The sequence below is a fragment of the Aulonocara stuartgranti genome (assembly GCF_965226115.1).
Source record: "Aulonocara stuartgranti genome assembly, chromosome: 3".
In the NCBI taxonomy this organism is placed as follows: domain Eukaryota; kingdom Metazoa; phylum Chordata; class Actinopteri; order Cichliformes; family Cichlidae; genus Aulonocara; species Aulonocara stuartgranti.
In genome coordinates, this window is record NC_138941.1 from 32,717,327 (window position 1) to 32,743,514 (window position 26,188).

Here is a 26,188-nt window from a genome sequence, read left to right on the forward strand (position 1 = left end):
TTGGCGGGCACATCATCCCGACTCTCCTCGAGAGAAGCAGCGGACCTCCTGCATCCTCCCCCACATCCCAAACCCGCTGCACTGTATCTGCGGGCACCGCGATAACCTTCATGGACCGCATTATGCGCACGAGTCAGTAAAGTCGGGACGATTTTGTTTGGGTTTTTTCTTTTTACAGCGTGCTTAGCGGGTCTCACAGTAAAATCGCGGCTTTCGAGTCATTTTTGTCAAGGATAATGATGATGAGGTAAGAGCTTCCGGTCGCCATTTTGCCGGTGTGTAACGGTTTGGGCAGAATCTGAATGGAATAATTAGCCGCTGTTTGGACTGATACCAGTGGGAGATGTCTAAGCGACATCGTTTAGATCTGGGTGACGATCATTCGTCGAGTAAAAAGAGGTCCTCCGATGGGTATGTGACGGTAGTCCTCATATTTTAGCGTTAAGCCGTTGTGCTGTTTTTAAACCTCTGCAGCCTGATTGTTGTTGCTCTGACGCTAACTAGCTATGCTAGCACGTATGCTAAACACGGTCAGCTAACAATTTAACTCCAGCAGGTAACAAAGTGTTCAGTTATTCTACTGATGGGGTCACATATGGAGGTGAAATCTAGCAATGGTTCTCCACCAAAGCACTTAGCACACAGTCGTTCAGCCATCGGCCTGGTCCTTTCTGCACGTGGCTAACGTCCCATGCTAACCGGTGCTAAGTGTTTCTTTAGTGCTAAGGTCAAAATTTTCGTCACACAAACTCAGCAGGTGATGTTGAGTTCTCGGCTGGTATGGCGTGCAGCGCTTAGTAAAAATCGCACAAGGAAAGTTTCTTATGAGTTGTACACGGGACACCATGCTGGCTGGGTCAGCGTACAAAAGAAGACCCCTGACAGTCGCTGTCATACCCCGGGCTGCTTTGGTACCTTGTCTGCAAGGGTCCGCAGTGTGGATAGGCACCTGCCGGGCCTGGAGCAAGTTGAGGAGGACTCTTGCAGATTCAGCCTCAGGGTCATTGCTGTGCATCTCCCATCGCGTTTGACCTTAGGCGACAGAGAAATAAAACAAACACACGGCAGGAGGCGTTGAGATAAAACAACCCGTTATGTGACCTATAAGAAGTTCAGTGCCATTACTAACGTAAATAAGTGTAAATGAACATGAAGGAGCTATGCGTGTATATTGCAGCACTCCCACAGTCAAGGACGTGAATGCTAAGAGATGCTTACTAGCACACACAAAAAGTCTTGCCACCCCCTCTTCTGACAGTCATGTTTGGCCTCGTTGTCAGTGAATCTCTAGAGTTGTGTAGAGCTGAGAAGTTTTTAGTAGTTAAAATTTAGTTGCATTTGTATTACATATTTGATTAAATTCGCAGCTGAGCGTTTAAGGCTGCCCTGCCATACTGGGCACCACCTTGTGTATCAGAGGTACTAATGTGTCACGTGTTATATAAGCACAGCATCTGATGCATCTGGCCTGTGTGTGTACCCAGCATCACTGTCTAATAATGTCTAGTTATGACACCTCAAAGCTTTTTGCAGCTGATGCGACAGTGTTTATGGTTCTCGTGTGATCTTAAGGCATTTAATATATCCTTTTGCAAAAGAAGCAAAAATACCGTGGACGATTAGTTTATCTGTGACCTTTGCATGCTACACTTGATTAGATTGCTTTTTGCAGTGGGTAAGCCACCGTGAATAAGAATGTGCAGTAACCTTTTCATGGGATTTTTTTTTTTTTAAAAGAAAAGCTCTTGACGTGGCCTAACATTTGAGCAATGTTTGTCCCGAGTTGGGCCTCTTGTGTCTAATTATGTGCGTATCTTTGTTTAATGATGTGTTGTTGTGTCGCAAAAAAATCTGTTGGTTCGTGTGGCAGTGCTTCATGAAATCTTAAACTCATGCATCTCGCCCTCACAGGCGCGACAGAGACCGTGACGAGAGGTCGCGGGACCGCGATCGAGACCGTGACAAGGACAGAGATGTGAAGCCGTCCGGGGTGCCTACCAACCCAGCTGCAGGCATCGCCGGCTTCCTTAAGCAACCCGGTATACAGCAGCAGATCAACCCCTTCACTAACCTGCCCCACACGCCACGCTACTATGAGATCCTCAACAAGCGGCTGCAGCTTCCCGTGTGGGAGTACAGAGAGCGCTTCACTGAGATCCTGATGCGGAACCAGTCTTTTGTGCTGGTGGGAGAGACAGGCTCTGGAAAGACTACACAGGTAGAAAAGCAAAATATGCAGCAGTTTTATTTCTATAATTTTCCATTAGCCTCCTCCAATATATATATATTTTTTAATCTTTTGATGAAACTGTGTCACATTAAATGAAAGCTAGAAATTCTGCGACTAAAATTGGTATAATTATATCTTTAAAAACAGGGTGGAATGAACAGATGATGCATTTTAAACAGTTCCGTTGCTGAGCTGATTCCCAGTTTGCGGTTGTTAAGTTTATTTTAAGTTCTTGAAAGAGCTGGGTTGTCTGTTTTTTATATTAACATGAGAGAAAATTAGAGTAAATCACTGGCTGAGCTGTGGCCTCCTCCTGAGGTGAATATAAAGTATCTTCCAAACACTTGTTAAAATGAAAACGTGTAATCTTGTCAGTGCTTTCTGCTTTGGCAATGGTATAAAATATGTGTTCCTCACAGTCACTGTGAATTTTAAAACCCAGCAGAAAAGCGGTCTCATATAGATGCAACCATAGTAAAGGACCACCAAAGTAAAAGTTGTTTTTAATGTGCGCTAAATGATTGTCATCTTATCACTTTAATAGTGATAAATCATTCAATTAAATCATTGTTAGTGGGTATGTGTGGAGATGATTGTCCAGCTCAAGGTTGCAGAGGAAGTGGAGGCCATCACAACTGTCATAAGGCAGAAGGCAAGATGCATCCTGAACCGGTTGCCAGTCTGTCACAAATCCAACAGTTGAAGCTAACATGCATACCTTTGAACTGTGGGAGGAAGCTGGAGTACCCAGAGAACCCACACAGAAAGGCCTTGGCTGCCGTTTGAAGGAACCCTCTTGCTGTGAGGCTGCAGTACTAGCTGCTGTAACACTATAGCTCACTGCAGATCTTTTATTTGCAATGTACTCTGTGACTATTGAATGATTCTGCTGCGTCTCAAGTGAGTTTCTTGTCCTGCACATGAACTCCAGCATCTTATACTTGTGCGACAGCGGTCCTTGTTCTGCTTTGCAGCCTCGGCAAGCTTGATGTTGCGGATAGCAAGTCAGTTCCTGCTGAAGAAGACAGTGAACTGGGAGAGAATGGATGACTCTAAAAAATATCTTATGTAGCTCCTTTTGTTTTTAGCAGCATATCTGCAGTAAATGTTTTGACTTTAATCAGTAAAGGCTTTGCAGGACCCAGCAGGTTGTATTAATGAACGCAGTATTGCTCTCTGTGGTTTTAATCAGACATCTGCATTTGACCTTCACATCCAGCGCCCTGCTTTTATCTGACCTGCAGTCCTGCTCTTGTTTCTCGCACATCTATAAACACTCTTTGGTTCAAACAAAAGCCGACTTGTCCGCTGTGTTCCAGATCCCCCAGTGGTGCGTAGACATGGTCCGGTCATTGCCGGGACCAAAGAGAGCCGTAGCCTGCACCCAGCCCAGGAGGGTAGCGGCCATGAGCGTTGCCCAGAGGGTTGCAGATGAGATGGATGTCATGCTGGGCCAGGAGGTGGGCTACTCCATCAGGTTTGAGGACTGCAGCTCTGCCAAGACCGTCCTCAAGTAAGAAGGATGTTTTTCAAATCAAAGCCTACAGCTGTATTGAAACTGATAATTGCAGAAAACTGGCAAGAATAACAATAGCAGTTTGCTGGTTGCAGTTTCATTCAGTAGCCCGAGTAAATAAATAAGCTGTAATAAAGTAGTCAGGTATAATGTATTAACACAGTTCTGCCCAGAGCACTTTCAAAGGGGAGGATGTCCCTTTGGGATCCCCACTTGCTTCTATTTGAAGCAGGTTTTATTCAGATAATGCGGTTTTACGTAATGATAGAGGGTGAATATATGATCAGGCTTCACAAACCGTGTTTACTGCATGGATGCTGTTCTCCCAGGTACATGACAGATGGAATGCTGCTGCGGGAGGCCATGAACGATCCCCTGCTGGAGCGCTATGGTGTCATCATTCTGGACGAGGCCCACGAACGCACATTAGCTACAGACATCCTCATGGGGGTCCTCAAGGAGGTGGTCCGCCAGAGGCCTGACCTAAAGGTAAAAAAACAGCTTTCAGAAATACACTCAGTTCACTCAATGTTTTTGTTCCTATTGCCTTAATTTCATCATTAGTTACTGCAGTGCTTTTGGGCAGCTGATACATTGATTTTAAGGAGCGAGCTTCCACATGTTCCGGTTTTATCTGTCAATCGTTGTTTTGCATTATTTGCAAAAATGTGTTCCTCTTACGGTTTCTAAAACGCTGCTGGAGACGTACATAATACTTGCCCTAAGGATACATTCGCTCGCAGCCGGTGTTTATGTCCCTCTTCTGTAACTCGTCTCTTTTGTCACATTTGTTGACAGTGTCCTCATGCCTGACAGCTGTGTATCTGCTGAGGGAACGGGGGGAGGAAACAATCCTGTTAGCTTCAGAAATGCAGAAATGTGTTCTGCACTGCAGCAACGGTGGAGATTGCCTCTCAGAGACGTAGGGCTGTTTTTAAACCAGCTAACCAGTAGCAGAACAGCAAACGTGTCGGTGTGGATGGGAGCACAGAAGCAGGCAGGAGTTTTATAGGGTAGAGCGTGCCAGGCATAATTCTCATAAAGCAGATGGATAATGACTGGTTGTTTGTCAGCGTGGAATCAAAGGTTAGATTGTTGTTCGCAGACTGTTAAATGAGGTCTAGGTTATTGGGAATGATCATCCACCCACACCCCTCTATCTCCTTCATCCCTATCGCCTACCGAATTTGAAAGTTTAATTTGCCTTGATTAAGAGCAATTATGATGTCTCGCAGAGCGTAAAGTGAAATGCAGAGACGCTGGCCCCTGAAAATGTTTGAGATTGAAAATGGGAGACGCGTTTCCCATCAGAATCCTAATGCACTCTATCTAATGGATCTGGAGAGAACATTGTGTATCCAACATCAGGAACAAGGACTGTCATAGCTCTGTGTAGGTCACTGACTTGGATTGTAATGCCAAGTACCACATTATAGACGCCATCTTGAGTTTGTGCTTCAACCTAAATTCACAGCGTTATCCATCCCGTCCTCATCTATCCTTTAATTGCTCACACGTGTGTCTACTTAATATATGTCCTCATCCTCCAATCATCATCAAGCTATTTAAAATGTTAAATGATTCCTCATTCGAGTGCTCGCTGCCATGGTGATGTACACTCTGCTGTCTTTACGTTTTCTTTAACCGCTTTCACGAGCACGTTGAGCCTCACAGACGCGTTAACACGTCGCTCTCTCGATTTCCCGTGTCCTTCTCGGTTCAGGTCATCGTCATGAGCGCCACACTCGACGCCGGTAAGTTCCAGGTGTACTTTGACAACTGCCCACTGCTAACCATCCCGGGACGCACGCACCCCGTGGAGATTTTCTACACACCGGAGCCAGAGCGGGACTATCTGGAGGCGGCCATCCGCACCGTGATCCAGATCCACATGTGTGAGGAGGATGAGGGGGACGCTTTGCTCTTCCTCACTGGACAAGAGGTAAACTGCCTTGCAGATTCTCCAGATGTTACTGGTGTCATGTTCTAAACAGTAGAACTGAGTTTATTAATTTATAATTTTATGTCATATGGCCAATCCCAGTTTATTTATTTATTCATTTAGTTTTCAGACTAACAGTCCTAAACACAAATATCGTTAATCTGCTATGAAATAAAAGGTTTAAGCAGCTGGAACTCGTGACTGTGTGCTATCTGTGCTTCATAGAAATTGAAACCATTAAATCAATTTCATCTTTAAGTTAAGCATCTGCATATTAATTAATCATATTAATCTAATTACATAGATCAGTCGCTCGCATAAACTGTTTGGAGCGCACGCACACACAGGCGCGTACTCTCTGCACAGGAAATTAATAATTCTCAGATTGATAGATGCGTTTTTGGAAACCTCCAGGATTTGTACAGCGGCTGGAGGGAGGAGGAAAAAAGAAAACCAAAAAAAAGAAAAGCGAGAAGTGACCCAGATTCTGCCCTTTCCACAAATCTCAAAAATTAAGTCATTTATTATTTTTTTTTTCCCCTCCCTGCAAATGTTGTCCACTGATGTGTAATGGAGGGCAGGGTCCATGCCCAAAGTGATGAATTTGGTCACAGCTGGGTGAACACACACACACACACGCAGACACACACACACAGAAAAGCAGCAACAAATGTTTCAATCTCCTGATCACTAGACAGGAGAAGCCTGACAGATCCAGCAGCGGCCGTGCTGGTGTGAATATCCTCTCAGCATTTTGACAAAATGGTGCTGAGATCATGTGATTAGTGGTGGATGTAAAGGAGGATGTAAGTTTACAATGACGCGTCCCCATCTTTCCTGCAACGTACTAGTTTGGTTGTTGTGGGTTTCTCATTTCCATGGGACAGTGAGGTGTTTATTAGCAGTAATTATTTGTCAGTCGACACCTACTTGGCTGTTGTAGTACACCTACGTCGGTTTCATTTGTCAAAGCAGGATCAATATGCAGCTTGTTACAAACAGGATAAAGTCATTGGGGTGGCATGGTGTTTGAAGTGGTCTCCTTTGAGGAGCGCTAATTGATTTTTAGATTTAGTGGCATCCCAGCTGCTCCGATGAGTGAGAAGAAAGGTCTGGGATATTGAGAGGCTGTGCTTTTTTTTTTTTTTTTTTTTCTCCTTTGTTTTTTAAGTTTAGATGTAATTTGTTGATTTAAAGTCCAGCCCCCCACACACCCACACCCACACGCTGTGTCAAGCTAAGGTATTACTGACCGCACTCCCATGGTGAGTTCATTATCACCCTCCCCTAATTGGGTTAAAGAAGTTAATGTGTGTTAGGTCTGGCAGAGATGGTTGTTCAAAGGGTGCAGCAGCACGCCCCTCAAGCGCTTCTTAACCTCTTCAGTCTCCCAGCAACTTTGATGTAGACTAATGATTGGGAGGCAGATCCACAGCAAAGCCATAGACTCTTTTTATCTGACTGTTTAATTTATAACAGACGGAGAGGAAATGCACACAACTCCCATCCTCTCTCTTCCGCAGTTTATTTTTCTTCTCTGAGATATTTAGCTTCCATAAACAAATAGAACTGAAGCACCAACTCCAAACAAGAAAGTCGAAACTTATCACAGCTGTCGAGCAAAGATAAGTCCTAATATTTAAGCTTCCCCCTCAGCAGCTAACATCAAAACATGATTGGCGGCGGGGGTTGTTTGCTAGTCAAGAGGAGTTCCTAAATGTGTCGGTTATTAGCTTGGCTGTAGATTGTTGCTTCTGGGGTCACAGGGAGAGCTGGTGGACAGGTTCCCGACACTGGCCAAGTGCCCCTGTGTGTGGACAGACACACGCAGGGGGACACGAACACACATACTTTGTCTCCATGTCCCTAAGGGACTAGACAGCCAGCTTGCTTCCAGCATTTTGGCAAAGAGGTCCACTTTTTTTCCCCTCCATGGCAGCTGCTGCTTCCAGAGGCTTGATAGGCTATTAATACTGAGGCTAATTTTACCAATCCATTCAGATTTACCGTTTTCCACTTGTCACTGTGTTGATTAAGAAGCACATGGCCATCAGCGGGGTTTGACTTAATGCGATGAACAAGGGGACAAACAGAGCTAGTAACACATTCGCAGTCCAGAAGAAAAACAGGGAGGGAGGGGCTTCACAGTGGTCTTTTCTCATATCAAGGCGAGTGTGGCTTCACACGGCGGCTCCAAATGAAGTCAGTTTTAGTCACGCTTAAACTCAACAAAAGCACAGTATGTTTTAAAGGAGGATGAAAAATCCCCGAGAAGTTCAGAATGCATATTTTATTTACGGACTTGGGGATGAAAAGGGTGTGTAGAGACCTCTGATGTGGCCCATTTTTATCTCTGTGAGCGCCACTAGAATAAGTTTGGAATCAAAGGGCATGCTCGTCAGTGCCTCCGCTGCTGCATTGCTCCCACGGGCCTGCAGGTGGTGCAACAGCATCAGCAGTAAAGTGACACCCGTAGCACTAATAATACTGCGGCTTCATGAGATTAAACGATTGGTGTTAAAGGAAGTAAGAGAATGTTTCTCAACGGTGGGAGCTATTCAGAAATGTTCTTTGGGGCCATGCAAGAAACTTCTTAAAACTTTCAGAGATGTTAAAGACATGAAAGTATATCTGTGGGAAGAGTGATAGTGATAATCATATTCCAGGGCTCTGGAATATTTAAGCATATTTAGTAGATTTAAAATGATGTTGTCATATTCTTTGGAGAACAGGCCCTAACCCAGTGTTCACTATGGTGCTTTCCTCATTCCTAGTGCAACTCAGGCCTGCTGTCTGTCTGCCAGCCCACCGGCTCTGGAACGTTCAGCTTCACTAAACTGATCTGCCATGATTTGCCGCTGGTTATGCATCAGCGCTGCAGTCTCATATCACATTCCCCCTCTACAATACTGCACTGTGGAATAATGAACCCTGTTTGAGTCTGTCTGGCTCTGTGCGTGTGCCTTCAGAGCATGCGCGTCCATGTTTTCCATGATTGCTGCATTTGACAACAGAGCCACAGGGAGCTCAGCAAAGCATACTGCAGTCCAGGTTTAATTTCCTCCGTGAGATGGAGCGATAGTTAGAACAAATGTACTGTAGCAGGGAATCACGCTTTCCCCCGGCCGCCGCTGCCTCCTCCTCCTCCTCCTCTTGCCTTCCCTCTGTCATCCGGATTCACCGCCATTGTTTATCCAGGTGTTGTTCGCATCCGGCTCAATTTATTTATTTCTTTTGGCGTTTGCATACACAAGCAGCACCTGGATTAATTGTCGTGCTCCCAATCTTTCAGGAAATCGACGAAGCCTGCAAGCGAATTAAGAGGGAGGTTGACGACCTGGGGCCCGAAGTCGGAGATATCAAAATCATCCCGCTGTACTCGACGCTGCCTCCACAGCAGCAGCAGAGGATCTTTGAGCCACCCCCGCCCAATAAACCAAATGGCGCCATCGGAAGAAAGGTATAGCTGCCCTGTTGCTATAAAAACACACAGAGGGGGAGGTAGAAACGGGGAGATGGGCGGGAGGGGTGGAGGCTAAGTGAAGAGAAATTGAGTGTGGTTGGTGTAGAAAGGCCAGATGGGGAATAAGGTGGGTAAAGTGAGAGAGCTGGAAGGAAGGAAGGGACTGAAACTTTTTTCCCTTTCTCAGCTTTAGCACAGAACTGACTCACACAACATATGCTGCTTTTGTCAGCATGCAATTCTCTGCTCTAAATTATAACTGGGGTATTACTCATGCCCTCCGAGCCTGAGGAAAGTACTGCATTCTCAGTCGTTTTTATCTTTCCTCTACATTTACACAGAGCCTGCTGGTACTGGGGGGAAAAAAAACAGGCCTCAGACCTCTGCTTTATAAAACCGTGTAAAAGATGCACTTTATATGGGATGACCGAAAACAGGACTCTTCTTGCCGTACACCGTACAATCTTCCTTCAGTCACTTGATCGCAGAGGAGTGGATGATCCTTCTATTGATACAGACACGAAAGAGTTCCTCTCTTTTGTGTGACAGTTTCTATTCACAGGGGCTCATAACCACAGCAGCAGCAGCAGCAGCACCACCTGCACCGTCACACTGTTGGCTAGGGATCTGACAGAATATCCGAATCTCATAGCTGCCAGCAAATGAGTAAACACTCATCCCAACATCTGATAGGGGACGGTGTTGATGAATGACTCATTGCTACAACCCCTCTAATTGAGGCAGATCAGGCTGACATATGAGCAGCGAAAATATTTATGGGCTGTCAAAGTTAAATATGTCACATTAAGCAGGTCGGCCATCAAGTTTGTATTTCTTATAGGCTTGTGTGGTATCTTTTTTTTTCCCCTAACTTACTGACATTTTGCCAGGGTTTATGGCATATGATGGTATTTATGTTTAATAATGAATAAAACCAAGAAAAAAACTGCCATTACACTCCGGCGAAGAGCAGTTTATTACATGACATGTTTCCTTACAAAAAAGAGAAACCTAAGAAATTGCAGATACATGTTTTCGTTACAAAAAGGACAGATTTTTAACTTTCCAACAATCCTCGAACTAACCAGGTGTGATATACGTTTCCTTCAGGAAAAACGACCACATATAAGCAATTTATTCAATGTGTCTCATTTAAAAAATGATCCTAAATTAAACTGCTGTAGATGATTTATAGAGGAGTGTGTAAAACACTTATTTGTAGCAGTTCTGAAAAAGAAAAATGGAAATGCATAACTGGTGGCCCGGTTATTATTTTTTCTTCCTGTGACTATGTTGTATACACTGATTCCAGTACTTTATAAATGTTTTAAAATCAACAAGAAATTAGAAAAAAAGTCCTTTAAATTCTTCATCTATATTGTTTTGTTTCTTATGGAGGCACAGGACTTTGGGGAATATAATACGTGAATGCCATACTATGTAACAGTGGTTACTATATACAGCTGGAGCACTGCATAGACACGTCCAGTGCAGGTTAATACTGTAGACACTATGACTTGTAGAAAGAAAGCTGCTAGTGCTAGCTCTGCAGCATTTAACAGCAGTGTTTTGTCACGTTTAGATGAGTTAGATTAGATTAGTAGCTAACTGCCTCTTTCCTTAGATACTTGTCAAACGGTCCTGTGACTCTGCTGCTGCAGGCACAGACAAAGTGGGCTGAATAGACACGATCCACCAGTGGTGTTGTCAAACTGGCATTTTAAAGAGTTACGCTCTTTAGCCACCTGTCTGTGGAGGGAAACAGTTGTAATTTCAACTGGCTCTTCACGAGCACATACTTCCTTCTTTTTGCTTTGTGTTTTTGTTCACTTCCAAACATCTGTGTTATTTTAACAGAAAGAGGAAAAGCTGTGATATTTATTTTAAACACTATCGAAAATCATACTGTTGGGATGTATAATACCCTGATGTACCAGCGCACTGCCCAAGCCTAACTTCCAGCAAGGCCCACACAGAGGTCCTCCCCTCGTGGTGTAGATCATACATTTGGGCACAAATCCCTCCTCCAATTACTGTCCTGAGCCTTGAAATTTCTTCAGGCTTTCTGTTTAAATGAGCTGCATGTGTGCTGCAGAGGCTTAAGTGGCCCAGTATTGGATAAGATCTTTTTCATAAGTTCAGATATCATTGCCAGTATTTTCTTTTGCTGTTCAAGGGGATGTTGATGTGAAGTATGGCCAGTGTTGCTTAGGGGAAGCCTTTTAATATTACTTTGCTCTGGCAGTGGTTAGGGTGTTGCGGTTGTATATGGACATTTGTCTGATGTGCTAGAGCTCACCCCACTGGGACTGCACCACTTAAATAACAGTGATGTTGTTACCTTGCTCTTCTCTTGGTGGATAAATTTCGTCGATGTCTTCACGATACCCATGTGTTCAGTTCATACATGAAATAAAGTGAATTTGCTGGTCCTCACTGTTGAGCCGGCGAGCACTTTGAGCTTCAGAGCAGCAGTTTGTCCTTCCCCCCACCCCCCCCCCCCCACCCCCCATTTGTCACGTGCCTGTTGAATTGGTGGAGGTGGCATCTAAAGTTGCCACGCTTGAAGTAAATGTGCTTCTCCTCAGTGACTGACTGAGCGACTCATCAAGTGAAAAATGCAGAGATGTCATCTAAGCCAGCCCAAGAGAAAGTAGTGAAGAAGAATTAAGGTTCGCCACATCTGCCACTATGCATGCTAACGACTGCATTAGGCACCCCTCAATTAACATAAAGCACTAGCTCGTCATTGCGCTATTTCTCCAGGAAAGCCACTGATCTTCCATTCTGAGCAGTTTTATCATTTAAAATCAAGTCAGAAATTGAATAATTGCCAATAAAGACCATAATCTCGCTTTGCTTTCCAGCATCTCACAGATTGTCTCTAATAAGTGTGCTATGATGAGTGTTAGGATTGTTTTTTAGCATTGTCACGTTTGAAATATTTCCTCCAAATGTCACTTTTCTATTCTGTTTCAATGAGCTTTGAGTGTGGGTGCAGCGACTCTGCACGTTCTGCTTCCCTCGGTCAGGGGAAGGCTTTATTTGTCAACAAGCACGCGTTCCTCAGCAGGGGATGTGAAAGATGGCCCGAGTTAGCTATAGTACTTGCTCTCTTGCAGGTAATAACCCAGACATAACATGCAGAGATGATGTTCTAATGATATTACTGATGAAGAGGCCAGGGTTATCCAGTGCAGCAGCAGACTGGAAGGAGCAAGCCTGCGTTCAGTGTAATGGGCCTGGCCTGGATAATCCTTCAGAATCAATGCAGTCAATGAGGTCTCACCCATATGATCATGAAATGTGAGAGGGTGTCATGTGAGGCATCTGCTAGAGCAACTGACTGCATCCCAACACGCAGGAGGGTGGCAACCTTCACTAGGCTTTCTTTTTTTTTTAACTGGACTTTGAAGCTTTCCATGCCTTTGATTGCTCGCTGAGATGTTGGCCGCTGACATATCTGTCCGATCGCCTGATCTCGTCCCTTTTTTTGGCCGGCTACTTTAATCCCAGACTGCTGCTGCGGGTAATTGGTCTCCCAGTCATGTGGCTGTTTTCAAACTTTAGGTCACCAACAGCCCTTCAAGCTATTACCTGTCGTTGGGATCGTTTTTAGGTACCTTGTGATTCTTTGCTTTGTAGTTCAGAGCCTGGGATTGTATTTTTTTATATATACTTAAAAGGAAAAGGTGTCCTTCTTTTACATTTACATAAAACCTGTCTCCAGTAGCTTAGAGACCTTTTAAGAAGACGTTTCCACTACATGCATTGACTCAAGTATGTTTCACTTTGTTTGTTTTCCACTGTGATAAAATGCAAGAAATGCCCAACGTAGTTAGCACAAGGAAAGGATGAGCCATTACTGACCTGGATGGGGTATTATTATTACGCTCTTTATTATGTGGTTATATTGTCTTGTTAACTATGCAGAATATTTTTCACTACACTTCTTGGCCGTATGCTACACCCTCCATTTCTTTGACTTCACGTGAACAGTTTTGTTCGGAGCCATTCTCACTCCAGCTGTCTGTAAACAGCCTTGTTACAGTTGACCTCTTACGAGCGTTTTCATCTCCATTCTGTGCCACGAGATGACCATACCCTTGTTTCTGTAGATCAGGGGTGTTCAATTAAAATTTAATGAGGTCTAGTTAGAGAACATTTCCTCACACAAAGCTCTGCAATATCATAAAGTATTAATATACAGTCAACAGTTGGCTGTCAAGTAAAAGGAAGTTAAATTCAGCATTATTTCAGTAATGTTTATTATTCATTTTCACAATAAAATAATAAATGTTCTTTTCTTATTTCAAGTAAAATAAGGTTTGTGTTCATAAATTAAAAAAAAAAAAAGCAGTTCAGGTTTTCCCTTCTTTTTTTTCATCAACTACATTTTCCATGTAAACTAAAATCTATTTTCTCTCTGATTCCCGGACTTACTGCTCTTACAGCTTGTGTCTCCTCACTTAGTTTTCCTTTTTCACACGCGCTCTGAATAAATCTTTTAATTGGCTGAGAAGCATCATGCGGGATAAATTACAATGCACACACATTGATTACCTTGAAGAAAAAGGAAAAGGCGGCGCAGATTCAAAGTAATCTTACGGCAAATATGAGCAAAGTTGTGCAGAGTAAAATCGAAGCGGTAATAAATTAAGGTCTAGTCGTGGCTTTGGGTTCTTGAAGAATAGCATCTTGGTCTGGAGCGAGGCTCATCCCAAGTTTAAACTGAGCATTTAGAGCAGTCTGAAGGTTTGAGTCAGGGGGATTTTTATTAATATGAGCATACTCTATTGTAATGACATGAAAAGCCTTTTTCATTCTGTCTTCTTTGTTTCAAACCTCCGAAATTACCTGAAACTTTGATATTTTTTTTGCAGACTTAGTTTCAGGAAGTTGTTTGCAAAGTGTGTGAGAAACACTGGGAATAAACATTTTAATCTTTGACAGTGGTTTTATATTACTACCACAGATTCGCAGCCTATTGCTGTGGCAGTAGGCCATGATTGTACTTTTAGCTTTTGAACCGTTTGGCCTGTTATTTATAAAGCCTCTAGTACTTTCATTTAAATCGAAATTAAAATAGCCAGGAACTCCTTGTATAAAAGCCAGCCATTTGGCAGATAGTGCCATGTGATCAGTTTCATACCAGCATTTGCCATCTCTCTATTTGCGGGCTTGAATGCTAAGGGGAATGTGGTTTCGACAGGTGAATTACTCGAGGTCAAGGGCTGAAAGAGGGAAAAAAGAAGCCCTCTCTGGCATTAATAACTAAATAGTCAGGCATTCTGTGGCTGAAGTAAAATCCTCGCTTAAAAGGTGGGATTTAAAAGTCTCCAAGGCTCACAGCTTGAAGACAGCTGAAGAGGCACAGCTACAAAGGAAGTGTGTCAAGTGTGCAAAATTGGTTCTGTGGACCTGTATCAGCAAAGACCACAGAGACCTGTTTGGTTTTGTGCTTGGCATTTTATTATGAAGACTAACCAAGAAGCGCGGACAGCTACCACCAAATTGCTCCTCAGGTCAGCCTGCAGCTTGTTCCTGACCTGGTAAATGTTGAGCTGGCCAGAAGGCGGGGGCTAAGTGTGGAGGCATCTTTATTTTATTTTTTTCACCCCAGAAACCCTCAAATTTTAAACTGGCAGCTGCCAGCAGAGTGGGCTGTGACACTGCCCCCACCGCCTTGATGAGTTAAAAAGGTTTCTGTGTCCGGTCAGTTTCCAGCGTTATATAAGCAGAACTGAGCCTGGCAGCGGTCAAGGTTTGCGTGAGTGTAGCTGTAGATCTGCCTGCCTGCTACTTTCCCTCTGTTTGTGTTTATGCTGACAGTGAGAGACCCATAGTTACATGTGACTCATTCAATGCACATCTTTTTTATTTGCTTCGATTCAGCTGTCATTTGTCATTGACATCTTTGCTGTTTGGGATCATTCATCATCTCATAAACCAAGCAGCTAATTTTCACTTATATTCTTATTTCCTTTCCCGTTTTTTCTCTTCCTTAAACTATTTTTAATCCATCAGCTCATAACTCCTGAATGCCTGGAATGAAAATAATTCTGCAGATTTATTCAGTTGCTTTTTTTATTAAGCGATATAAGTAACTACTATTTTCTTACAGCTCTTGCAATGATCGGGGATAACATTATGACTGCAGTGAATAACCCTGATTATCTCTTCATCGTGGCACCTGTTAGTGGGTGGGATATATCAGGGAGGAAGTGAATATTTTGTGCTCAAAGTTGATGTTTGAAGCAGGAATAATGGGCACGTGTGTGGCTTTGATGGGAGACTAACACAATGTTAGGCAGTTGGTTATAATGGTACGCCTGATTGGTGTACATATATTGTGTAGCAAAACTTTGATTGACACAGTCTTCCAGAATATTTAGAACTAAATTAAATGTGAGATATTTTCAGTGTTATTTGCCTCTGGTTGTGTTGCAAGTGTGGCTTTGAAGGAGCCGGCATTGCAGCGTTGAGGGGTAAGTTGGCATGTCTGCAGACAGCGGTGTCGCACATATCAAGAGACGCGTTTTCGGTTCACATGAGAGATTTGCAGCAGCCCTCAATTAGAGGGGAGGAAAAAGATGTTTTTGATGAAAGTGCTAACCACTGTTGCACACCATGTTTTAAAAAGCAGGCCACCTAACAGAACCCATTAAATTAAGACTGCTCTGTGGGTTTGAAAAGCTTTCCAAAAGAGGGAAGCTGACATCCCAACAAACCCAGCGACATGCCGGAGATAGAGACTCCAGCCACACACACACACGTGTGCACACAAAACTCGAGTAATTTTCATTCGATGAGACACCGAGCACCAAGCCAGCACTGTGCACAAATCTGTTGATAGCACTAGATTCCAGAAACTGTTGTGGTGTCGCTTTGTTGGGCTCGCTCGGCAGCCTGCAAACATTGATCTCTGCAGACTCGTTGAGCTGGCTCACATCAGAGCAGACGCTGATATCCACGTTTGTTTTTCTCTCTAATGTTTAAGGATCACTGATTTCTCAGCACTTTGTATGAGGTTATCTGAACCTTTCTTACCAGAGGAACTTCTTTCTGATAGGTATAATGATGTTTTTGTATTTATGCTATGTTTTTTATGCATCTTAATGGTTTGCTCAAACTATTTTCATGCAGTTTTATGTATCAAATTGTAGCAGACCAGTCTCGGGTCTCATCAGTCCCTTCAAAGTCCCCGGGCGGATCATTTCTTAACTCGCGTCTTCTCGTTTTCACAGGTCGTCGTGTCAACAAACATCGCCGAGACGTCCCTGACCATCGATGGGGTGGTGTTTGTAATTGATCCCGGATTTGCCAAGCAAAAGGTTAGCTTCCCTTTTCTCCCTGCCACCATCCCCCCCCCACACATCTTCTCCCACCACTCTTTATCTGCCGCGATCATCTGCTTCTGTTGCCTGAGAATCCCCAGATAAACACAGCAGTGCACACCTGACAGCAGCAAAGATGGAAAAGCCTGTTATTTATTCCTCTGACATTTCACCAGCCTAGAGCCAAGTCATACACATGGCACAAAAAGAGATTATATATGCTCCAAGGTGGATTGTGCGCGCGTGTGTATTGTACGTCTTCTTTTTGTTTGCTGCTTGTATATATAGTAGATTGTAGGTGGGTTTAAAAAAAAAATGAATAAAAAATACTAGCTATTTATTTATTTTTTTTTACTCTACCCTAGTTTTTATTCAGATGAAATGACTCATTGACCTCGTTTCCCTCTCAGGTGTATAACCCACGAATCCGAGTGGAATCCCTTTTGGTCACAGCCATCAGCAAGGCCTCAGCCCAGCAGAGGGCAGGCCGTGCCGGACGTACACGCCCGGGAAAGTGTTTCCGGCTTTACACAGAGAAAGCTTACAAGACAGAAATGCAGGTAAGAAGCAAAGCAGTTTGAAAACCATTAAAATTGTACAAGTTGTAAACACATGATTGATTCTCATATCTCACATTCTGCAGTGCCACAAGCACTTTGTATTCCCCCAGAGCAGCCTTCTAGCTGGAAAAGCTTTCTATTATGCAATATTTGCTCTTAGAACTCCTCGATTCCCAGTTCAAGCGAATTATCATTCCAGGAGCCCGGTGCTAAAACGCACCTTTTTTCCACCCTTCCTCATAACCCCCGTTAATGACACGGCCACCTTGTGACAAATGGACCCGTGGGGGCCCAGTTCTCCACTTTAACAAGCTAATTCTTTCACATCACGCCGAGTGGCAAAGGGAATTTTTTTAAACAAGTTAAATAGCCCTTTGAATGCCCCCGGTCTCTGTTCAAGTTGACATATGAGTGATGCATGAGTAGATAATAAGCAGGCCTGACGAATTCATTTTGAATTGTTCCTCGGGCTTCTTTTGTACCTCTTTACTGGCACAGGACAACACGTATCCAGAAATCCTGAGGTCTAATCTGGGCTCTGTGGTGCTGCAGCTCAAGAAACTGGGCATTGATGACCTGGTGCATTTCGACTTCATGGACCCACCAGGTTAGTGTAACACAAATGTTACTCTAAAACCTCCGGGTATGATCGGCTTCATATTGGATCCAAAACAAATATCGGAACCATTCCTAAACGCAAACGGATACATCACTTATGCTTCTGCTTTTTAAATAACAATTCCAACACCATGTTATTTTTTTCTTAAGTAGCTTTGCATGATTAAAGTTTGAAATGATCCTTGTTTATCTCACGGTGGGCTATGTCCATCCACAGTCTGAAACAAGCAGTTTCAGCTCCCCTTTAAGCCTACCTCCTTCTGTTTGCATGGTTTAGCACAATAGCTCTTCTTTATTGTTCGATTTCATGTAGATTTATATTACTTTGCAGCTGACAGCGACCACAGGTGTCAGTTAACCAAAGAATCAAAGAATATTGAGATCTTGAATTTGATTAGCGCTCTCTGAATCAGGATGAATACACTTACAAACTGTTATGAAATCGAGCAACATTTAGTCGAGCTGCAGTTGCTTTGATGTACGATATCAAATCTGGGTTGGCAGCGTCACTTGGGAAAAACAACAAAGCAAAGAAGGGATCTTGGCAGACATCAAATAAAACATAGTGAATGTTTGGAGATCTGAGGATATGTGTTGTGATAGACATGGACTACACACTAGTATCTTGCAGTTTTTATGAGGAATCCGCTCTAAATTTCTATTATTGCTGTTCAGACTGAGAAATGACTGATGTGTGCAGTTAGTATTCTGGCTGATCACTTAGTTTATGCACCGCCTGTCACTGTTGCTTGAATTATATCCGAATCCTGCTCGATCTGTGCCAAAACACAGACCTCTTCTCCCTCGAGGTGCTAAGTTATGGCATTCACCAGGAGTGTGTGTGTGTGTGTGTGTGTGTGTGCGTGTGTGTGTGTGTGTGTGTTCCCACGTCTTCTGGAGGAGACCACCCCTCCTTTCCCTCTCCTTAACCACCTCCTCTTCCCTCCACCCTTTTTCTCACCATAATATAGTTTTCATCTCACCTCTGAGATTAAACCCATCTCTCCCCGTCCACTGTGGCAAACGCCATTTTGAGAATGAAATTGGTTACATCAATAGCAGTGCTATCACCTTGGCTATTGCCTTCCCTTTATATTCCTCCAGAGAAACGTGACTGACCTCCACCACCACCACTCCCACGTTTCTCGCAAAAACGCAAGGGTATACATCAACATACGAGGACCGGCCGAGTCTAACCGGGAACAGTCGGGCAAAAGAGAGGGGGGAGGATCACCTTTTTATTGATTTGAGCCACTCTCTGCAGAAGGTTTCTCCTAAATAGCTCCTGAGCAGGCTGGAAGCTGCAGCTAGTTGGGTGCAACAAATGAAGTCTGCTTTTAAGTCTGAGGAGTTCCCAGAGAGGGTTTTATAACGGCTATTTACAGCGGATCAATTGTGATATGCCGTGTCAGAGGCCTGCCTCGGAGAAAATACAGGTCAGTGTAGTGTCTCTGGGCAGTCGGGAAATACAGTGAGACAATAGTCTCGTGATAGAATGTTTTTTTCTTTGTTTTTTTGGCCATTGAACCCCTTTAATCATGTTTTTGGCTTAAAGGTGTTCGTTTCAAATTGGCAACTTTCTGAGGCAACTGTAATTATTGTTCGGATACAAGGTCGACATACATTTTTTATTATTTCCACGCATATTGGATTTGAGTCCAGGCCTTTTCCCCAGCGATGATCAGCCTCCAAACCCAAAGTAGTTTTTTGTGTTTGCTTGTCTGTAATGTGAATTGGAACCTTAATCCTCCCCCCTTACCGTGAAATGCTCAAGTACGTAGGTTATTTCTTCCTTTGTCCACCCCGCTTCCTGCTCGCTAAACACAGGAGCGACAGTGCGAGCCAGACAACCAAATGGAAAATCCAAAAAGAAATCAGTAGCGATTTACACAAGGACTTGGCTGGGTGTGATTCATTTTCCTCGTGACATTTCCAAAGAAGTACCTTTCAAAGCCAATGTGGTTTAATGTACCTTTAGCCTTTCGCCTCATTGATTTGGCCCTTGGTTAATATATCGGATTCTTGTGTGTTGAGACAGTCAATACTTACTTTCTGATGAGTCGCGTTGGGTATAGATTGAATTTCCACTCGGGTTCTTAACGCTAGCGGTACTTGGAAATCAGATTTTCACCTTTTGTGCAGGCCCACACAAGCTACTGTTGTTGCTAAGTAATGTGACCGGCACTCACTTTGTGTATAGAAAGGAAAAAAAGTAGCGTTGATGCCCCAAATCAATATTTGTTAATCATAAAAAAACACCTCCCTGCTTTTTGAAATTGAATTTTTTTTGGGGGGGTGGGGGATAGCACTTGAGAGAAACGAAAGAGAGCGAGCGCCGCAGCCCGCGCTTGAGCTAATTTTCAGTTAACATGCAACTGGTCATTAGGCTTCAGCTCTCGGGAGCCAAAGGTCAATAATTGCATCTGGAGGAAAAATCTTTTAACCAAACAGTGGAAGCCTTTTGTGTTGAAGCATTAAGTAGAAAGTTCCCCTGTAATTGCATTAGTTGTTTAGGATTGCCTGAGCGGAGGATGAAAAATGAGCTCTGCCATGATTACGTCTGGTGTAATTCTGGCCGTCACATAGTGAAACTTCAGAGCGCAGCAGGTGATGGAAACGCTACCTTTTCTTCCTTTTCTTTGGGTTTTTAACTTCTTTTAATGTGCTGGTTGATCTAATTTATGACTGATTCCATGGACTGTGCTTCTCTTTTCCAGGTCTTAGTAAGTCCTTGAATAAGGAAATCGCTTTTAGTCAGTACATTTTAACTCGTGACCCAGCTGTTTCCCCACATTTAAAGAGTGAAGTTTTGAAATGCAGTAGCTTGATTGTGATTGATTTTCTTTATGTACTACTTAAATTAACAGCTGTAAATTTAATCTGACCGTGAAGACACAAACAGGAAACCCTAGCGTGTCGGACTGCTCCTCAATTGCTCTGAATATTTTCGTCCAGTTGGCATTGATTAAGTAGATTAATTTATTAGGTGTGCAAATCAAAATAGGATGTTAATTAATATTGTTTGCTATAATCGAATCTGCAGATTAGGCGCTTTCTGCCAGGCCATTGCCAAGTGGATTTTATTTTACTTGTTTTTATATTCTAGATTTGCATTAGTTAATGCATCATTTCAGACTAATGTTACCAGCAACTATTTTTACAAATAAAAAAATGTTGCTGCAGATTTTTCAGCTGTGCATTCATAATGTGAATCTCCTGTTCCACCAACATCCCAAAGGTGCTCTAGTGGATTTCGATCAGGTGTCTGTGGAGGCCAATCATGGCTGTCGTATTTAAGAAACCTGTTTGTATGATTTTAGCTTTGTGACATGGTTTGTTATCCTGCTTGAAGTATACCTACAGTGTTCATCATCTTACATTGCTCAAGCAGGATGGAGCTGTGCTTTCATTGTCGATCCCAAACTCTGAGCCTGCCATCTGAATGTTGGAGCAGAAATTAAAGCTCATGAGAGCAGACAATCTTCTGTTGCTCAGTTTTCATAAGCCTGTGTACTGTAGCGCCTGTTTCCTTTCCTAGCTGAGAGGAGTGGGGCCCAGACTTCTGCGGCTGCAGCCCATCTCCTTTGCATTTTGCGTGTTCAGAGATGCTCTTCTGCACCTTTTTTCTCTTGTTATGTTGTTTCATTTAAAGTTCAGTGGTCCATCTTTACCAAGTGTATGTTTCTATGTGCCCAAGTGCATCAAGTTGCTGCCATGAGATTGTCTGATTAAATCAGACAATCTGTGGCCGCCACACTTTTGCAGTCAGTGAAATAGCAGCAGTACATTAATAAAATTAATGAAACCTTCACACACTCCTCCTTCCTGTTGCAGCTCCAGGATCAAATGACTTCTCTTGGCAGGAACCGTGTCTCAGATGTTTTAGCTCACTGTCATATGAAACCCACAAAGCTGCGACTAGCACATTTAGCACATTTAGCTAAATTAGCTAAACGGTTAACTTGACCTCTTATCTCACTTCTAAATGTGAGCATGGAGTACGGCAGTATTAATCAATTCTGACATAATTGTGTGTGAATGAGTCCCAAACTGTCCTCCTCAAGTGTTGCTGCAATGAAAGAATGACAGTTCTGCAAATTGTCTGTTTCAGCCATCTGTGTGTGTTTTGCCCATGGGCTTGGAGCATTTTAATGGCCCATCTCTCCCGCTCTGTCTCCTCCAGCTCCAGAGACCCTGATGCGAGCCCTGGAGTTGCTGAACTACCTGGCAGCGCTCAACGACGACGGTGACCTGACCGAGCTGGGCTCCATGATGGCAGAGTTCCCCCTGGACCCCCAGCTGGCCAAGATGGTCATCGCCAGCTGTGAATTCAACTGTTCCAATGAGATCCTCTCCATCACTGCCATGTTGTCAGGTAATGCTCAGGGCTGGCCCCGCTGCTTGGGTCTGATCTGCTACTCTTTCCATTTCCTGTGCTCATTGGCCATTCCTCCCAAATGACCAGTGAGCTGTAAGGAAATTTACAGAGCAGCTTCTTTATCTTCTAAGAGCCCTTTATTCATTCTTTGACCCTTCTTGTTGGTTTAGTAGTGGTGACACAAGGATTTAAATGGGTCTATTTGATGCATACCAAAGCCCTGACTGGTTTCAGGTTTTGTGTGCGGTTATTAAAATATCAGCAGTCCAGAAGTTGAGGTCTCCTTAGTATTGGCGTAATGTGTACCTACTGAACTTCAGTACAGGAAAAGCAGTTGATAAAGTCAATGGTGTCAGCTGTTATTTGCGAGGAAGGGGAGGGGGGAAAAAAAACTACATGTCTGTACAAAATGTATAGGTGTAGCTGGAGCAGCACCAGCATGCTACAGCAGTAATTGCACTTTGGGCTTGCCAAAGCAGAATGCTGCTCATTGAGATGAATCTTGACGCCTTTGAAGGGAGCGTGAGGGTCTTTGAGAGCGGGGAAATGGATTTAACTAGGTGCTCGGACGTGGTGCGCACTTAAAGCAGGTGTTTCAGGATGGCAGGTTTTTGCTGAGTTCATTAAAGTAAGCAGCAAAAGTACACCTGAGAGCGGTGCCGCCACAGCAACCAACCATGAGGCTCAATAAACACAGCTTTTACCCATTAAAGCTACAATCAAGCAGGTTTGGCGTTAAGCAATTCAGAGCGAGTTCGTGCAGGGGGAGAGGGCAGAACAAAGAGTCCGGGGGAAGTCCACATCACTGTCAGGTGTAGGGTGGGAGGGGCTGTTTTGACTGGCTGTAGCCAGAGTGTAGCAGATCAGGACAGAGAAACCCATCCTCCTTCCCTTCTCTTTGGACCCTCCTTTCCTTTTTCCACCGTAATCACTTGGCAATGCAGTGTGCCCTGTGAAGTGCTCTGTGCCTCTCTTGAGCTGAGGCCTTGTTCCTCTCTGTGGGATTTGCTTAACTTATCCCTATGGGCGGCTGTGTTGGGGCCTATACCAACCTTGTTTAGTCCCACAGTGCTTTGTGCGACCCACGGAGGCCAAGAAGGTGGCTGACGAGGCCAAGATGCGCTTCGCCCACATCGACGGAGACCACCTAACGTTGCTCAACGTCTACCATGCCTTTAAACAGAGTGAGCGGCCTGTTTCCCCACACGTTTCACTGATTAGATTCATTTTTTTCCTTTTTTAAATGCTCCTTAACCCTAAGTTGCTCTCTTCCCACACAGACCACGAGTCCACTCAGTGGTGCTATGACAACTTTGTCAACTACCGCTCGCTGATGTCAGCAGATAACGTACGGCAGCAGCTGTCCAGGATCATGGACCGCTTCAGCCTACCGCGAAGGAGCACTGAGTTCAGCAGCAGAGACTACTACATCAACATCCGCCGAGCACTGGTCACGGGCTTTTTCATGCAGGTCAGTGTGAATCTGGGACTTTTTTGTTTCTTAAGTTTTGTAAGGTTCGATGTGCTGTTTAGTCTCTCATCGTGTTGCCAGTGTCATTATTTTGCTTTCCTTTATTTATTTATTTGTTGTTGTTGTTTTGTGACATTTCATATTTGAGCAAACGCTGTCTGTATACAGCTCCTCTGCTAATCTGATGCTCATTGAAGTATTTTTGTGCCAAACATTTGTACAAACTGCAAATGCAGCCGAGAGCTGCCTGTTTTTCTTCTTCTTCTCCTTCTTCTTCTTCTACCCCAAGCAAACACGCGCACTCGTGCACACGCACCAGCGAGCTGCTTGTTTTAAGCACATAACAAGAAATGAAATCAATTTGTTTCTCGCTCAGGAAAACAAATGGCAGTTTTGCAAAAAGCCATTTTCAGGGCTACCTGAAACAAGCAACCTGACAAGTTGAATTATGGCGTTAATATTTAAATATTTGTCAACATTAACCTTTATCTCGGAGACAAATTTGCAGCTCGTGTTCAGGCGTTCGCACTGTTTGAGATCATGTCTTTGTTTGGAAAGGCCTTTATTGAGACTGATTGCCTTGGTTAATCACAGCCGCCAATGCAGCTCGACCACAGCACACACAAAAAAAAACCTCACTCGCTACGAATTAGCCTCAAATGTCTTGCTACTTTTTTTTTTAATCAAAGCATTAATAATTTACTTCTTAGATTGTAATGGGACTGCATGATCAACACACACGCGCACACACACACACACCAGTAAAAGATGTGTGTGTGTGTGTGTACTTGTTTTGACTTTTTCTGGATTTCATGGGGTTTTCCGTCTTGCTGCGGTTTGAACAGATTGCTCACCTGGAGCGCACAGGCCACTACCTGACCGTGAAGGACAACCAAGTCGTACAGCTGCACCCCTCCACCGTGCTGGACCACAAACCGGAGTGGGTGCTTTACAACGAGTTTGTGCTCACCACCAAGAATTACATCCGCACATGCACAGACATCAAACCCGAGTGGTGAGTTTCAGCAGTTTCATTCTGAGTAAGGGGCACTTTAATTTATCAACCTGCACTACCTTTGTGCATTTCTGCCTCAAATGAGTGGTGCTGGTGCACGATAAACTACTGGTCACAAACATATCCCAATTGTGGCCTGCTTCTCAAAGGCAAATTGTGTCCGCCATAAACATCACAATTCCTGCCAGTAACATTGGTGCACTTTAAATGTTTACCAAGACTCTTCACCAGCACAGGCAATCACGTTGATGGTTATGAGGAACTAACGTTGTGCGTAAAAATGACCCTGCTACACGTGAAAGTCTTTAAATGTTTTTAATTCTCAAGTTTTCATTTCAGCTATGAGTCACTGCAGCACACAGCCACTATCGGTTAATCTAGCAATTATTTTCACAATCAGCTAATTGTTTGCTCCATAAAAATGTTATCAAATGATAAAAAAAAGGCCTCCTATCACACATTCCCAAAGCTAATTGTGATATCTTGTTCTTTGCGACCAGCTGGAGCCACTGAAATGTTGTGATTTTTATGGTTATAAAAAGGCTGACAAAAGCAATTATGACAAGGATCTAATAAAAATAAGATTGCAGTCATACCAGCGTCGACTTATGAGCATCGTTGCGCTAGCAGCAAAACCGCAACAAACCTCGTATGCACGTTTCCCTCCTCCCCCTGTGACCTCGTCCAATTAAGGATCAAATTGTCGAACCCGCACCAGTAGTCGGAGTGTGAATATGGAAGAACGACACTCTCCCACAAGTAAACACCGAAGACAATTTTTGTGACTAATGTTTACTTGCTTTCTTTTCTAGGCTGGTGAAAATTGCCCCGCAGTACTACGAGATGAGTAACTTCCCCCAGTGTGAAGCTAAGAGACAGTTGGAGCGTATCATTGCAAAACTCTCATCCAAGGAATACACTCAGTACTAAGAAGGTTTGCATGTGCCGCTGCAGGAGCCGCGTCCTCGCCCGCCTGTACAAAATGAAGACGCTCTTTAGGTTTTCTGTATATTTTATTTGTTTTATTTTCATCGTTCTGAACTCTATTTTTGCTCCTGTGTATTGAATGCGTAATGGTTTTAAAATCAATGATGAATTGACCTTCGACGGCCACTTTGTTTTCTTTAAGCCAACATGGTTAGAGCACTACAAGAAAAAAGGACTACAGATGATGAGTGGTTATCAGGAGTTTAGTCATTAGTCATTTACACCTGAAGCATGTTGTTTCATGTGAATTTCAACATTCCTCTTAAAAAAAAAACACCCAAAATAACAAATCCCACCTTGGGATTCTTGGCTGTTGTTTTGCTTTGTTATGATGATCAAATGTAATTTATACTGCATTTTGATGCAGGTGAAATGTAATGTTCTCTTGTCATGGAGATAATTAATTTCCTGTCACATTTCCTGTCATCTGTTCAACTTAATAAAATGGCTTTTGTAATAAGATGTTTCTTCCTCTGTCTGCGTTAAAATAACAGGATAATCTGTACATAAACTTTCTGTCTTCACCCTCACGTGCGCACACGTCCTGACTTGCCAAATCCAGCTCGTTTCCCGGCTCTTGAGGGAAGTTAAATCTTCTTACTGGGATATTGATAGCTTCAGAAACAGTTGGGGAGAGGGGGATGTTAATTGCAAATGTTTCGGAGCAAGAT

General features: G+C 43.6%; 1 protein-coding gene across 2 annotated transcripts; it reads left to right on the forward strand.

Moving 5' to 3' along the window:
- dhx15 (DEAH (Asp-Glu-Ala-His) box helicase 15) lies at positions 1-25,977 on the forward strand. Of its 2 annotated transcripts, none has more exons than XM_082527613.1 (14): positions 1-247; positions 1,912-2,218; positions 3,550-3,743; positions 4,076-4,235; positions 5,470-5,688; positions 8,981-9,148; positions 16,399-16,485; positions 16,899-17,048; positions 17,547-17,655; positions 21,850-22,041; positions 23,106-23,228; positions 23,325-23,515; positions 24,361-24,530; positions 25,343-25,977. In XM_082527613.1, the coding sequence occupies exons 1-14, from the start codon at positions 237-239 to the stop codon at positions 25,458-25,460; spliced, it is 2,199 nt and encodes a 732-aa protein (XP_082383739.1). In that variant the 5' UTR covers positions 1-236; the 3' UTR covers positions 25,461-25,977. The 2 variants fall into 2 exon arrangements, with proteins under 2 accessions (XP_082383739.1, XP_082383738.1); XM_082527612.1 differs by lacking the exon at positions 1-247 and adding an exon at positions 259-411.
- Positions 25,978-26,188: the final 211 nt, after the last annotated feature.

Bases quoted from the DNA above. Each gene is read 5' to 3' on its own strand.
- dhx15 (XM_082527612.1), top strand. From the start codon at position 344: ATGTCTAAGCGACATCGTTTAGATCTGGGTGACGATCATTCGTCGAGT. The intron at 4,236-5,469 runs GTAAAAAAACAG...TTCTCGGTTCAG, and splicing joins GCCAGAGGCCTGACCTAAAG to GTCATCGTCATGAGCGCCAC. The intron at 17,049-17,546 runs GTAAGAAGCAAA...TTACTGGCACAG, and splicing joins CTTACAAGACAGAAATGCAG to GACAACACGTATCCAGAAAT.